The sequence below is a fragment of the Saccopteryx bilineata genome, chromosome 2, assembly GCF_036850765.1.
Source record: "Saccopteryx bilineata isolate mSacBil1 chromosome 2, mSacBil1_pri_phased_curated, whole genome shotgun sequence".
NCBI classification, from domain to species: Eukaryota; Metazoa; Chordata; class Mammalia; order Chiroptera; family Emballonuridae; genus Saccopteryx; species Saccopteryx bilineata.
Window position 1 is genome coordinate 351,915,650 of NC_089491.1, and position 14,535 is coordinate 351,930,184.

Below are 14,535 nucleotides of genomic sequence, written 5' to 3' on the forward strand. Positions count from 1 at the left end.
GATTAGAATTTAGTGAATCCAAGGCTTTCACTGATACTGTTACTCCTGGTAGGAACCAGGGAAGAAATTCAGAATACTTTGGCCCTGGCCGTTTGGCTCAGTGGTAGAGCACTGACTCAGTGTGTGGATGTCCCGGGTTCAATTCCCAGTCAGGGCACATAGGAGAGAAAAACATCTTCTTCTCTACCCTCACCCTCCTCTTTCTCTCTCTCTCTCCCTCCCACAGCTATGGCTTGATTGGTTCAAGTGCATCAGCCCCAGGAGCTGAGAATGGCTCCCTGGTGCCTCCACCTCAGGTGCTAAAAATAGCTCAGTTGAATCATGGCCCCAGATGGGCACAGCATTGGCCCCAGACAGGGGTTTCTGGGTGGATCTCAATTGGGGTGCATGCATTAGTATGTTTCTCTATCTTCCTTCTTCTCACTTAGAAACATAATAATAAATGAATAAATAATAAAAGAAACTCAGAATACTTGTTTTTTACTACCTACTTCAAATTTGACTCCTTTAGGAGTTCCAGCTGTCACTTAATAAACTGTAAAGGTAAATTTCTAAAAAGTTCTAATGAAAGCCTTCAGAGTTAAAAAGGCACTCTACCACTTAAACTACAAATTTCCTCATGACACAACAAGATCCAATCCACCAGGTGGCTTTGCCTCCCAGGGGGTAAACTGCTGCTCTGTCAGATGGGGTGACATTAACTTCCATGGCAATGATATCAGGTCTGTAGGTGCTAATATTCCTCCTACAACAGGGATCAATTATGACTGTCCTCATGGTCTCTCAAGCTGTGAAATTTTCCTATACTTCCTCTCTGAAAGGGGGGAAATCAGCTCCCAAACCTGGGGAATTTCATGTCTGATTAAGGCAATCTTCAGACCTTCCTGCACAGACAGAAGACGGGACCACATTCAGCTGGGTTTCTGCTCAGCCTTTCTAAGAAGCAGTGGCAGCAGCCTCTCCTACAAATAATCCAGAGAAGCCACCTAAAAAGGGTGGGCGATCTTCGTAAATGGACAGGAAACAGAAAAGACGAATATTGGGCAGATGACAGATCCTTTAACTGGCCTTCCAGATACGAGCTGTTCTATTAAACATAGGGCCATTATGCGGGCCGGCCATCCACTTTAAACCTCAGCGTGATTAAAATGCTGGCAGGAAATGAAAGCTCTCTATTGAAGGTCCTTCCCTGAGGTCCTAATTTCAAACCAAATTTTACAGCACCACACAGGAACAAAGGAAGCCCAGTCTTCCAAGTCTTCTTTTTGTCACTTTGGACAAAGACACCCCCTCATACTCCTCAAAGAACAATGGTCTCTGTAGAGCCACAGCCATGCCAAGAATGGGCACAAACCATACAGAAACACATTTTAAAAATACATTTTACACTGCCCTTGACATTTCGGATAAATAGAAACCACTGCACTGAAATTCCAACTATTTCTTCTGTTCCCTCCTCCCTTTGCCTTTATAACGAGACTTTTCCTATTCTCTCTCAATCCACTTGATCTTTGGCATTTTGGCCTCTGTGAATGGAGGACACAGTAAAGTAGCCAAATAAATTAATTATTCAGATAATTGCATTTTATTAAAATAATCACTGTAACTGAGATGACCACATGATACTTGCCCACAGGAGACAACGACAATGCCTACAACTCTTCTTTAATGGGGACATCCCCAGAGCCACTCCTGCCCCGCAGTCCACACGGAGCAAGCCAGGGAAAAGACATGATCACAACAGGACTGGTTTTTTTTTTCCCACCCGCTGCTGTTTCGGGGTGGCCCTTTCCTTGTCTTTTTTTCTTCTTCTTCAGCAGAAACAGCTTTTCTGTTTTCGCTGAAGCACTTCAGATTCGCTCTTCCACACAGTGGACGTGTGCTTGGATTTGGCAGCCTGAGAACAGCTGCTTGTTTCCTAACGAAGGGAACATGAGACCATATGTTTCAACATTTAAGCAATTTTGAACCAGAGGTATAATTCTGAGTGTCCTTTGTTGAAAGTATACATTAAATACCCAAAGGATCTGAGTTATACAAGAGATACAACACCCCCCCCTTTTTTTTTTAGCACTTTTCTCTTAGCAACAGAACCACTCCACACCACTTATATCATAGATTTGAACCACGAGTTTGCAGAGAGCACTGGTGAGCTGACGACGGCTCTGTTTTGGGGGCAGCTGTATTTTAAACAGGAAAAGACAGCTAAGCAGACTTTTTTCCTTCTAATTCTGTTTGGGAACAAAAAATGTGTCTGAGGCTCTCTCTGGGGAGCATCAACAACATGGGTACCTGCTTTCGTCACAAAGCACAGACCCAAAAGATCTATAAAGGGGGAGTCTCTGATGTTAGCATTTAGGGGGACCGAGTCCTTTGTTCCTCCTTCCCTTTTAAAACATCCACAAGGCTGATGAGATTCTAGTTAAACTCAAGCTGAAGATAAGAAACATCCTAAAACAAAAGCACTTTTCATGAAGCTGACTGTCTCAGCCTTCTGATGAAACTATCACATTTCTTTACACTGGGACTTCAGTATTAATCATTAATAATGTTAGAAAACGAACCTATGGATTCAAAGTCAGGCTGAGTCAGAGCATTTACCAAGGTGTTAGTAGAGCACCAAGAGAAAATTCTCTTGTTCCTGGAAGGAGAAGAGAGCACAGCTTCAGAAAAAAAGGAAATATAGTGAAAAGTCAAATATATCCAGGTAGGTGACACTATAACTAAACACCAAGCACAGGGAAGTGGAGAAGGAAACTGCCAACCTCTGGAAAGTCTGAGAGTCATGAAACCTTCCCATTTTGAATTTAGATTTGAAATCCTACATGGAAGTCAATAAAAACTTTAAAGACCATTTTCTAAAATATTAAATGAGTCATTTATTAAGCTATGGTAGGTAAGAGGTAAAATTATAGGTGAAAACAGGTTATTTCTACCCCATTTTCAGAGAGGCTTTTTTTTTTTTTTTAACTTGTGTTTGAGTTCCTAAATGTCCCAAGTCTTTATAAGTTACTGCATCTGTGGTTGGATATTTTCTTAAAAAGGACTTTAAAAGTAGCCCTACTTCTTAGTATCATTATTAAATACCTTAAAGATAACAGTTAAAAATAAAGAAGCAATAATATTATCTCCTAAGTTTTTTTATTTTCCTCCCTTCAGGTTCTTATATGAAAGTAAGATTAATAATACTATCAATACTTTTCTTTCCTGGTTCTACTTAAATACAAGGCTCTTCCAGATAATTTTACAAAGCCACTGTTTTCAGCCATGTTCCTAAGGAAATCCTGGTAAAACAAAGACAAAACCACTGCCTCCTCACCCAACAGGACACAAATATGAACATACATGATTCCTGTCTTAGTTCTCATCTTAAAGCTCCGAGGACACTCTGAAAAACAGAGCCTGTGCCAGGTGAACTTCCCTGAGCCCTGTGAGAGGGCCGATTTTCTGCTCTCCTGGGTAATGCAACAACACAGGAACAGCGTGGAGTGGTAATGGTGGAGAGGGCACTTAACACCCATGCTTTTCAGGGGCTATGCAGTGCACAGGAAATACGCACAAAGATGTTCACTGCAGCATTGCTTGTAAAAGTAAGAATTCTTAAAGGAACCTCTGTAGGGAGCAGTGAACTAAATTGTAATACCTCCATATGCTAGATTACTATTAGAAAGGGCTCGGTGATTAGGAGCACTGGTTAAGGAGCCAGAGAATCTTGGCTTGAATCTAGCTGTAGCTTCTACTGTGTCACCTGGGACACGTTTGTAACCTTTCTTTAACTCAGTAACCTCATCTATCAATACCTACCATACTTTTCCTTCCATAAGACGCACCTGACCATTAGACACATCTAGGGTTTTAAGGAGTAAAATAAGAAAAGAAATATTCTGAACCAAAGGTGTGTTAAAATATTTAATAAAATACCATATTTTTCACTCCGTAAGATGCATGGGCATTTTTCCCTCCACTTTTTTGGGGAAAAAAGTGCATCTTATGGAGCGAAAAATACGGTATATCCTAAAGCTATGGTAAATGAATTAATACACATCTGTCTCTAGATATATCCATTATTATGAACAGGCAGGCAGTAAAAAGAATAGGTAGATCTCTATATCCAATATGTACTGACAAGGAGACACTATCTATTAACATAAATTGGTGAGAGAAAAACACAGGCTGAAGAGCAGAAAATATAAGTATGAGGGAATGCCTGAATTTCTGTCCTTTTGTTCATGCAACAGATAAAAGTTTAAGGAACATGTCTGCTCTCTTTGGCACACTGCAGAGTTTATGCGCAGCAAATGTGGGAAAAGTGCTAAGAACAACCTACCCCTTCAAATAAAGAGAGATTCGAAAAACATACTCTTGCTGTAGCTTGTCAGTTGTTCCCCTAAGACTTCTGTTCTTTCAAATTTTGTATCTAAACAGAATTCTTCAAGTACAAAAAACATAACTAGATAGAATCGAAGGAGAAATTGGTACATTCATAGCTGAAGACCTTCCCACAATTTTCTACCATAAAAATGTAGTTTTAGTTAATATTATAGCTATTCACAGAGCCACAAAAGAACTAGCATTATATACATATACATACACACCAAGATAAAACATGATGCTACTGATTGTTCAACATAAAGACATTTATTCCCAGCACTCAGGAATCACCCAGTCAGCTCTGATCAGAGCATGTGGAACACTGTGGACACAATGCATAAAGCCTGCCCTAGGAACCCCGAACATGTTGGCTAGCCACACTCTGTGTATATAACAAGGTGTACATCATAAAAGTGAATGTATCAATTTTAGGCTAAAAATCAAAGGTACCATTTAAAATCTAATTTTAGAGGCAATGCTTTGATTGTGTTAAGTAAGCTTTTGCCAAGATTATAGCTTGCCCTACACATCTTGAATTGTGCAGGATTCACTCAATCATTCACTCAACATTTATTAAGCGCCTATAACTACAGTGCTAGAAACTGAGAAGTCTGCACACACTTTTACTGGCTAGAACCTGTGTTCCCCAGGTAAATGAAAAACCTACTTAAGTGAAAGAGAATTATAATTCAAGAAGAGCTATCACTATTTCTTCATTAAAAGCTCCAATTTTACTGGTCTGATTGAGTACAGACAGTGTAGAGCTTTGGAGCAAAAATTAGCTTCCTGAGTATGAGGGCTTTCTTCTAAAACTCGCTCCTTAAACAGCTCACACCCCAAGAATATAAAGACTGTTAAGTACTTGGGTAAAACTAGGTATACTCCACAGTTCCTGCAAAGCTTAGGCAACTTTAAATCAGCCACTTAAAGACGATTCAGAGTGGGAAAGCATGCTAAGCAAGGGTCTAAAAAGAACATAAAAGAAGCATATTCTCCGACGAAGGGCCATTTCCCCTGCCTCCTTCCCTCTAGACCAATGGCAGAGTTAGAAGGCACTGCAGCATGTGGTAGCAATCACAAAGACCAATTTGTTCTGAGCATGTCAAGGTCAATGACATTATGGCTGAGGAGACGGTCTTGAGCACTGGAAGTCTGCAATAGTTCCTGAATGTCACACAGGATCACCTATGGTGTTTGTTTGCCATTTCCTTCATACTAGCTCTCTTAACAGCTATCTTTCCCGGAGACTTAGAAATATGCAGAAATGGAAATACTTCGTTATGGTGGTCTTCTGTTGGTCAACAAATAAATGCTATTGATGTTGACAGTGTGGGAGGCCCACCAGAAAGTGCAGCTGGATTTGTTGAAATAAAACAATTTTTCCTTCCTAAAACACATTTTATCAGGAAACTGGTCTTTGGCTGTATCCAATTTAGAATATAAGCTGTCTGTTCTGGCTCTAAAAGACAAAAGGAGGGAAGAAGTAATACCTATTTGGGGGTTTTTTTCATTTGGTTTCAACATTTTTGGGTTTTTTTGGACAGGTAGAAAAGAGAAAAATAATACATCTTGTATTTCCCAAACAGATAAGTTCCAAAGAATGTCACTTTTTCATAAGAGAGTCTTATAACTCTGTCTCCATATTAACAACGGGCCAGGAGAATGAATGGATAGGGGTAATCTACTTCAGATTTGTCAGAACTTCCTACTTAATTTCTTCTTAGTGTGAACCAAAAGTTAGCATTTGGTTTCATATGGAATTAAGACTTCCAATTTTTTTTTTATGCTATCACCCTTTAATTTTCTTCAAATGATTCTTGATGTTTAATAACTTTCAAGGCATTATGTTCAACATAAAGACTTACCAATGCAATGGAAATCAAATTTTAAAGAAAATAGCCGTGGCCGGCCCTGTGATTTCAAAGGTAATGAATGATATTCTAGAAATACTTAACGTAAGGGGCATAATCTCTCTTTTTAAGAAAGTTACAGTAATGGAGCAACAACAAATTTTGTTATTTTTAACATGGGTATTTTAGTTTTAAAAGATTCCACTCAGCGTTTCCCAAATTCAGTGTTTCACATAATGGTCAGGCTAATATGAATGTGGGAAAAAAAGACAAATCCAAACATGGAATATTAGTTTCAAAAAATAGTGAACTAAATGTAAAGGTCCAGTAAAAATCTGATATCTAGATTTTTCTGAACTTGTTCACATGACCTTCAGTCTATTTATAGAAATGTAGCAATTCCCATTTGAATATAGAGCAATACCTTGTAGGAGAATTTGCTTGAGCACAAATAAACTTGGGGGAAGTGTTGACTTAAAAATAAAACACTGGAAGAGCAAGGGAGGGTTTTCCCCCCCTCTGAGAAAATTTCCGGAAAAGTTGTAAACAAAGGCAGGTTTGGCTCAGGCACTGAGTGATTCTGGTGAGCTGAGGAGGATGAAGAGGACATCAAACCTCCCAGAGTGAGGAAATGTTTGTAAAACAGTTAGTAAATCACAGGCAACCAAGGTCACCATGCTGAACAACCCGAGGGACAAGCAGCCAAAACCCCAGCTGTGAAAGAAGGGGGCCGGACACTGTTCCCAGCTTGAACCCCCTTCGAATGCTCTCTCGGCTCCACTCTCTGCCCTTTCCCCTCTGTCACTTCAGAGCTCTGATGGCTGCACATTTAATGAGCGCTGCTGGGCCACGGGGCAGTGCGGACTGTCCTCTCTGAGCGCCAAGGTGAGGACACCAGTACAGCGGAAACGTCCTCCATAGAGTGACACTGCTGGAGCCTTCAGTCCTAAGGACAAAGCTCAACGTTCCAGCTGGAAAGAAAGAATCACACTCAACCCGGAAACAAAGTTTACAAAGAAGAACAGAAGGCAAAATATGCAGCTGAATGTTTCCATGAAGTTTGAAATATCCTTTTTTCCAAGCCCTTGTTGATCACTAGCCTCCCTTGCTATCGACGATACATCTGTTAATTATTCCTTTTGTGATTTTACACAGATGACAATGTGGAAACTGTTAAGTTCTTCATAAACTCTCTCTCCTGTGCTACATTGCCTGCCAAAAGTTAGGAAGGCAAAAAAGAAAATAAAATAAAAGTTCTAATGCAGAACTGCTAAGGGAGAGAGAAGGCAGAGGCCCCCGGGAAGCTCTCCTCAGCTGCTCAGGCAGCGAGGTCTTCTCCTGGATTTGCCTTTGGTTCCTTTCATTAACTTTTCCTCCAAAAATGATTTTGTAAAACTGCATATTTTTTCTCTATACCAAACTCAATCTGCCCACACAGAGAATGTTACTACTATGCACTTAAACTACGGGATGAATGAAGGATAACTATTAATGACTTGAAATTTTTCTTAAAATGAAAAATATAGTAATAGATGAAAATGTTTATTTTTCAAATATTGAATGAAAAAAAGACAAGGTGAACAGACAAAAAACATGTACCCAATGATTACAGCCAATAAGTGACCAAGATACACAGGAAGGAAAGAAGGAAGGAAGGGAGGGAGGGAAAGGAAAAGAATGAATGAATGAATGAATCTTGAAATTGTAAGAAAAATTCTTCCTTTCTGGATCTAGAAGATGTAAAAAAAAATTTTTTGAACACATGCATTAGCAAACTTCTCCAGCTAATTATTACACATAATTTAACGTGAGCCCTGCTTCACAACAGATGACCAAGACCACCTTAGTCACAATGCTGATAATTTAATTATAAACTTATTGGGAAAGGGGGGATGCAGGATCTTGATTACCTAAATCGAAACAGGACAGATATGGAAGAGTCAGCTTCACTGTTGAAAAGCTTCTTAGTTTTAAGTTATTCAGGCTGTTTATTTCTAGAAGTGATGCATTACTTTCTATTCCTTTTGAATACTCAGGCCATGTGAGAACAACAGAAGATGTCCTTTTGAGTTGTTTTTCTGGGCTGGCTTTGAGTCAGACACACTCTTAGCTCATCTCTCACACCTCTGTCACGATGGCAGGCCCATGGTGTTGCCATATAATTCTCAGCTTTGCTTTGTAAAAAATTAACTTGGTCTATCCAAAGATCAAACAAGATTTTGGGCCCACTACATTCTTATGCTAACTAATGGAGTAATTAGCCCAGACAGCCTAGAGCAAAAAAAAAAAAAAAAACAAGGAAAATCCTAAGGCCGATCAACTGCTATTGAGAGTTCCAGTCAATGCTTGGAGTAGCGCTTTTAGGAAACAGAGAAAAGCACTGGGCTTTGGAGTCAGATCTGGGATCAAATCCTAAACTCAATCTCATTAGCTGTATTAGACTGGTCCAGTCATTTCAGATATCATCAGTTTCCTGCTCTGCAAAATGGGGATAATAATCACTACCTACTAGGAATGTTGATAGAACTAAATGTGATATTTTTTAAAGTACCTAGAATGGTGTCTGACACATAAAAAGTACTAAAAAATGAGCAACCACTCCCTTCATTTCATTGAAGCCTTTCTTTAAAGTCACGGCTCTTTCTAGATTGAACGCGGGACGTACTTTATAAAGGGAAGCACACCACTCTCACCACTGACCACAGCCCGGACACTAACCCTCTGGGGCTTCAGGGCTCACTTCCTCCAGCACCACATGTTACAGTCTCAGTCAGAGGACTCCTTTCAGCTTCAAGAAGAGCATGTACCTCCCGAAATAAATAGGCTTGATTCAAACTTTGGATATTTCGCTATTTAACATGTTGCTCACAGCTCATGTTCTCGGCTTAAGGAATTCCTCTTGGCTCCTTTCTCCAGGGGAAACGGATGGTTTCCACATTACATTCTTTGCCCCCTTATTCAGCTGGCAAGTAAGATAAAATAAAAATAAATTCCGAGCAAACACACACACACATTTGAGTACTGTTGTGAGTCAGACAAGTAGGTGACTACTATGAGACAGAAGCATGATCACCATCGGTAGGCCCCTTTGGCCTGCTTTTGCAACTAGTAGATATTTGTGAATATCAAGTACTTTACATGTGATAAGAAATAGTGATGTCACTGTTTGATTTTTAGGTTTGGGTTAAAATGTATCTTAGGTTTTTCTATGGTTGTTTTCTTTATTTAAGCAAGATCTCATAATTTTATTAAGATTAAAAGACTAGTGAATGATGACCTATAATTTTTTACCATTTGTCCTCTAGCTGTCTGGTGGATGGGTAAACTGTACTTCCTAAGTAAGAATCAAAGACAACACCTGTCCTGCTAAAACCGACTCAGAGCTTCTCACTTGGCTTTAAAATCCTGTGTGAAAGGTTTTTTATTTTCTTTCCATTGGTGTTGGGCAAACAAGTGTATAACAAGTGTGTTAGGCTTGTTTGCTTGCACTTTGCCTGATTGGTGCATGAGCACGGGGCAGCACCATGTGTGTATAGTCTATGGAAGGCTGCAGGTGCTTGCCCTCAGGGCGGCAGACTGGAGACTGCCTGCTGCCACTGGGAGGGGCCACTGTTTGCCAGAGATGGAGTTCCCCACCAAGCCCAGGGAGTCCTGAAGGAGAGAGGGAAGCAGTTTTTCCCTGCCAGCTTGCTAGTCCACCCACCGCTGTGAGACTCTAATAAATGGAATGGCCCACCATCCTCCAGCTCGACAGTCCCTTTACCGTCTGCCCGAATCCAATGCAAATCTTCTTGGCCACAGCCACTGGCCTTACAAATGGGGATATTCTTAAGTTGAAGCATGGGTTGCGAGAGATATTCTATCAAAAAAGTGCATTTTCCAATTCTATTTGGAATTTCAGCACTCAATTATTAGGCTCAGAGAAGTTTCTTCATTTGAAGAATTATAAATTTGGTCTGACTGTACCTGGCTCTACAGGTGTAGCAAAACAACCAAAAGACAAAAAAACAAAACAAAACAAAAAAAAACAACCCCAAAAAACAACAACAAATATTGGCTGAAACAGAAGAAAATAACAAATAAATATGAATATAATGAGAGAGCCAGCCAGTCAGCCAAACAACTGAAGACATTGTCCACCACCCTAACAGAGAATCAGAAGAAACCTCCTCCCCTGGTAAAGCCTCCCAGTAGGAATGTTGGACCCTGGAGGTGAACACTCCATTCCAGCTCCACTGTGAATTTTCAATCTGGCCTGGGGCTAGCCAAGGACCTTTTCTAAAGCTCAGATTCCTCTACTGTGAAATAAAGATAATCTCTCTCATGAAGTTGATATGGCTATAAAATAATAAATATTATGCTCTGTAACACTAAGTAACACATGAATGTTGTTACTATTATCAATAGCATACTAACCAGTAGGTCCAGAATAAGCTAACTCACTGTATTAATCTACTTCTCATTTAATCAAACCACTCAGGCTCTGATGTCTTAAGCCAGTTGTGCTATGACCTAAATAAATATTTTATCATTAAGTCAACAGTAAGTTCTAAGTTTTACTTATTTATTTATTTACTTATATTTTTAAAAGAAGGTAAGATAACGAAGGGGCTCTGCTTCAAACTGCCTTAAACAGAATGCTGTTGTTCGTTTTGTTAATTTTTTTTCCCCAAGCATGTTTCTATTTAAAATCAGCTTTTTGCATGATTGTGGAAGAGAGGGTAACTCTTATCTCATCCAAAATTGGTGTTTCCAATTTCCTTACATAACAAGGCTTGAATGTTGTGGAGGAAGTAGGCAAAAAAGCGAAGGAACCAAGAAAGATCAAAAAGCAAGAGACCTATAACCTGTAAGGTTAAGAGGTTATGACCCTGGGGCCCTGAAGTAAGGTGGAGGTCTAGAAGGATGTTTCCAGGTATTTTTAAGCAACTAACTTTACAGGACTTTTTGAAAAGGGATAGATAAGATCTAATGCTTAGGACAACAATACTGGCATGAATACACTTAGAAAGGTCATAGAGACCCCATCAAAATTAGTCTGTCACTGCTGAGAAAGGAGCTCTACTATTAGTAATTCATTACTCTGCGCATTCACTGTTTAAAGTCAAAATGGTCCAGACCTGTGGTGGCGCAGTGGATAAAGCGTCAACCTGGAAATGCTGAGGTCGCCGGTTCGAAACCCTCGGCTTGCCTGGACAAGGCACATATCGGAGTTGATGCTTCCAGCTCCTCCCCACTTTCTCTCTCTGTCTCTCTCTCTCCCTTTCTCTCTCCTCTTTAAAATGAATAAAAATAAATAAATAAATAAATAAATAAATAAATAAAATCAAAGTGGTCCACCCTGAAACTGTTTCTTTTGACTTGTTCATCATAGTTATAATCCTGGTCCTAACTCTTCAGCAATCATCAGTCAGGCCACAAATTAGAAGGAAAAATATATATCATCAGATAATCACATTGAATCTCACATACATACACCTAAAAAAATGGTGTCAATTACGCCCTAAATTTGGTTGTGATACGTAACATTTTGCTGTTAAACTCAGAGAGGAAGGTTGCGACGAGTACAATGTCAAGATGCCCTTTTTGTCATACTGTGCTGCTTTCCTCCTGATTTTCTAATGTTTGACAGGGAAGTAGGCAGAGCTGTGGCAGTGCGGAGAGGAAAGAGTAAAGCTGGCTGGCATCATATAAATTCTATAAAATAGAAAAGATATAAACATATATATTATGTGGTTGTATACAATATACAAATGGCTAAAAGAGGGAGAAGAAATGGACGAAGAAATACCTAGCTGGTACATCCCAGCAAACCATAATGTATTATGGATCGGGAAAGTTTTTATTTGTTGTTTTTTAAAAAAAATAAAAATAAGATACAGAGCTGCTTTAACAAAATTCAGGAAGGATAGATAGTCTTTACTGAGTACTTTTTTTTTTACAAAGAATTATGAGATAGAGAAAATGTTTGTTTTGGTCATATATTATTAGTAATCAGCCTATGGTAAAATATATTAAAAGTCTTTAGAGCTTATAAACATAAAGACATTAGTCATCAGGGAAGAATCAGTGATTTCTAAGTATCATTATCTTAAAAGCTCTAGAAACATGCACCTTTCAAACTTCAAATTATGTTCAACTAATCTGCATCAATCTAAGGAAACATGTACTCTCAGAATCAGGAAATTAAACCACTAGTTCTTAAATTCTGAGCACACCTCTCTCTAAGCCTCCGTCTTGCTTTTTCACTTAATGTTTGTAGATAGATGCTAAGAAAATCTTTGAGACAAATTGAACAGTATATTAAAATCAAACAGATTTTAAAAAATCAAACAGATTAACCAAAAGCAAGTGCCCACAAACAAACAAACAAACAAACAAAAGACCTGTAAAAGAAAAGACAACAGGAGTAGCAAAAGTAACCTACACCTCTGTCATACTTTCACTTGCCTACAAAACACAGCTGCTCTAGTATGTAAATTAATAAGAAAAAGTGCCTCCACCCAGAATGCAGATATTGTGCAAGAAAACATTTAAATGAGTAAATGATCTCAAAATCAGCATTTCCTGCACTTTAATTTCACATTATAAAACATTTATTAGATACTATCTATGCAAGACAGTGGATACAAGCATAAATAAGGCCTAGTTTTCTTGTCCTCAAAATGTTTCAAGTCTAGTATTACATAGATAAAGGGGAGAGATTTTGTTTGTTTGTTTGTTTGTTTAAATCAAGTGAGAGGCAGGGAGGTGGAGAGACAAACTCCCTCATGTGTCACAACTGGGATCTACCCAGCAAGCCCTGTTTGGGGCTGATGTTCTGCTCCTCAACGGAGCCATTCTAGCGCCTGAGGCAGAGGCCATGGAGCCATCCTCAGTGCCCTGGGCCAACTTCCTCATTCAAGCCATGGCTGTGGGAGGGGAAGAGAGAAAGGTAGCCAGGGCTGGGATAGATTCTTAACTCTGAACACCCTCATTTATTACTTATCTAGAGAAATATCTGACTAATACATAATCTAGACACCATCAGACTATCTAATAAAATGTTGATGCCTGAGCAACACTGGCTTTGATACTATAGGGCCATAGAACAAAGTCAAGTGGGAAGTACAATCATATAGTAAATTAGACTGTATCTGGGATCAGCAGAGAGCACCAATCACAGGTCTTCTGCAGGTCTCTAGGCAGCTTGGCTTAGAGGTGATTGTCCTCGGGACAGGGTTCTTAGGATGTATGCAGTTAGAAAACACACACCTGATTAGGAGACCACGGCCTCCTCCAGCTGCACAGTGTACCTCTGCAATCTCTACTGCTCTGGTGGGAAGAGAGGAGGTATCAGAGATGATCACTAACGTTCCTTCTAGTTATGACACTTTAGGAGGAAAGCTAAAATGTTTGTTTCTCACCGATCATTACAAGAAGGAAAGTGCGTTAACTTCTGTGTCAGACCAGTATGTTCTTTAAGACAATGTCTCCATTTTGGCAAGAGATCCTAATTTGTGTCTCTTTATGGATTCCAGTCTCATGAGCTCATCCTACACCTTTAAAAAAAAAAAAAAAATGTATTCATTATGTAAGCAGTCCCTTAAGCAAATCAAAGGCTGGAGAGGAGGAAAGTGCTGCTTGCCATTCAATTTGGCTTCAGCAAAACTTTCCATTATCAGGAGAAGGCTGCACATTTCTAAATAATGAGAGCAAAATTTTCGTCATCACTGTGGTGTCTTTGATTTCACTGTCACTCTGGAAGAGTTTGAAAGTCATACACGCTCCACCTTTTGGCTCTTGTTGCATCAACAGGTTATAAAAATAATACTTTTTCTCATGGAATGCAACCTTAAGATGAACTCAGGAAAATGGTATTCGTTATTCTGTTGGATATATTAGATGTGCAATAACGACGTATTATAAAGTAAATCAAATTACAAATATGAACTCTATCCCTTGGATAAAGTTCTGGGAGTGAGCCAACACCACAATTATTATCTTCTCTAGCATTGAATGCTCTACATAAGTGTTTGGAAGATGTAAACAGGACATAAATCTGAGATCGCTTCTTCAATCTGTCTACAAATAACCATGACATTATATATAAACTGTAGTTTAGAGCATATATGCTTTCTGTTTAAGCAGTTAAGAAGTGTATCAGACACTATGATAAACAGAAAAAACAGAGCGTGAATACCAATAAATGGAAGACTTCCGTCTCAAAAAGTCTTCACTTATTTGATTAAGTTAGGTGAAAAACAGAGCAGTCATGCTTGTAGCCTTTCTTCCTTTTCCCTTTCCTCTCCTCTTTTCATTTCTAATGCGAATC

General features: G+C 39.2%; 1 protein-coding gene across 5 annotated transcripts in view; it reads right to left on the bottom strand.

The window, feature by feature from the left end:
- BCAS3 (BCAS3 microtubule associated cell migration factor) overlaps positions 1-14,535 on the bottom strand; it is a 633,266-nt gene that overhangs the window by 159,606 nt on the left and 459,125 nt on the right. The window contains exon 24 of one of the 5 annotated variants that reach the window (XM_066262743.1): positions 1,836-1,918. The exons of the other annotated variants lie outside the window; for them this stretch is intronic. Within the exon in view, the coding sequence (XP_066118840.1) occupies positions 1,851-1,918 (68 nt within the window). The 3' untranslated portion in view covers positions 1,836-1,850. Of the gene's footprint in view, positions 1-1,835; positions 1,919-14,535 lie in introns of those variants that run through there. 5 annotated transcript variants of the gene reach the window in all.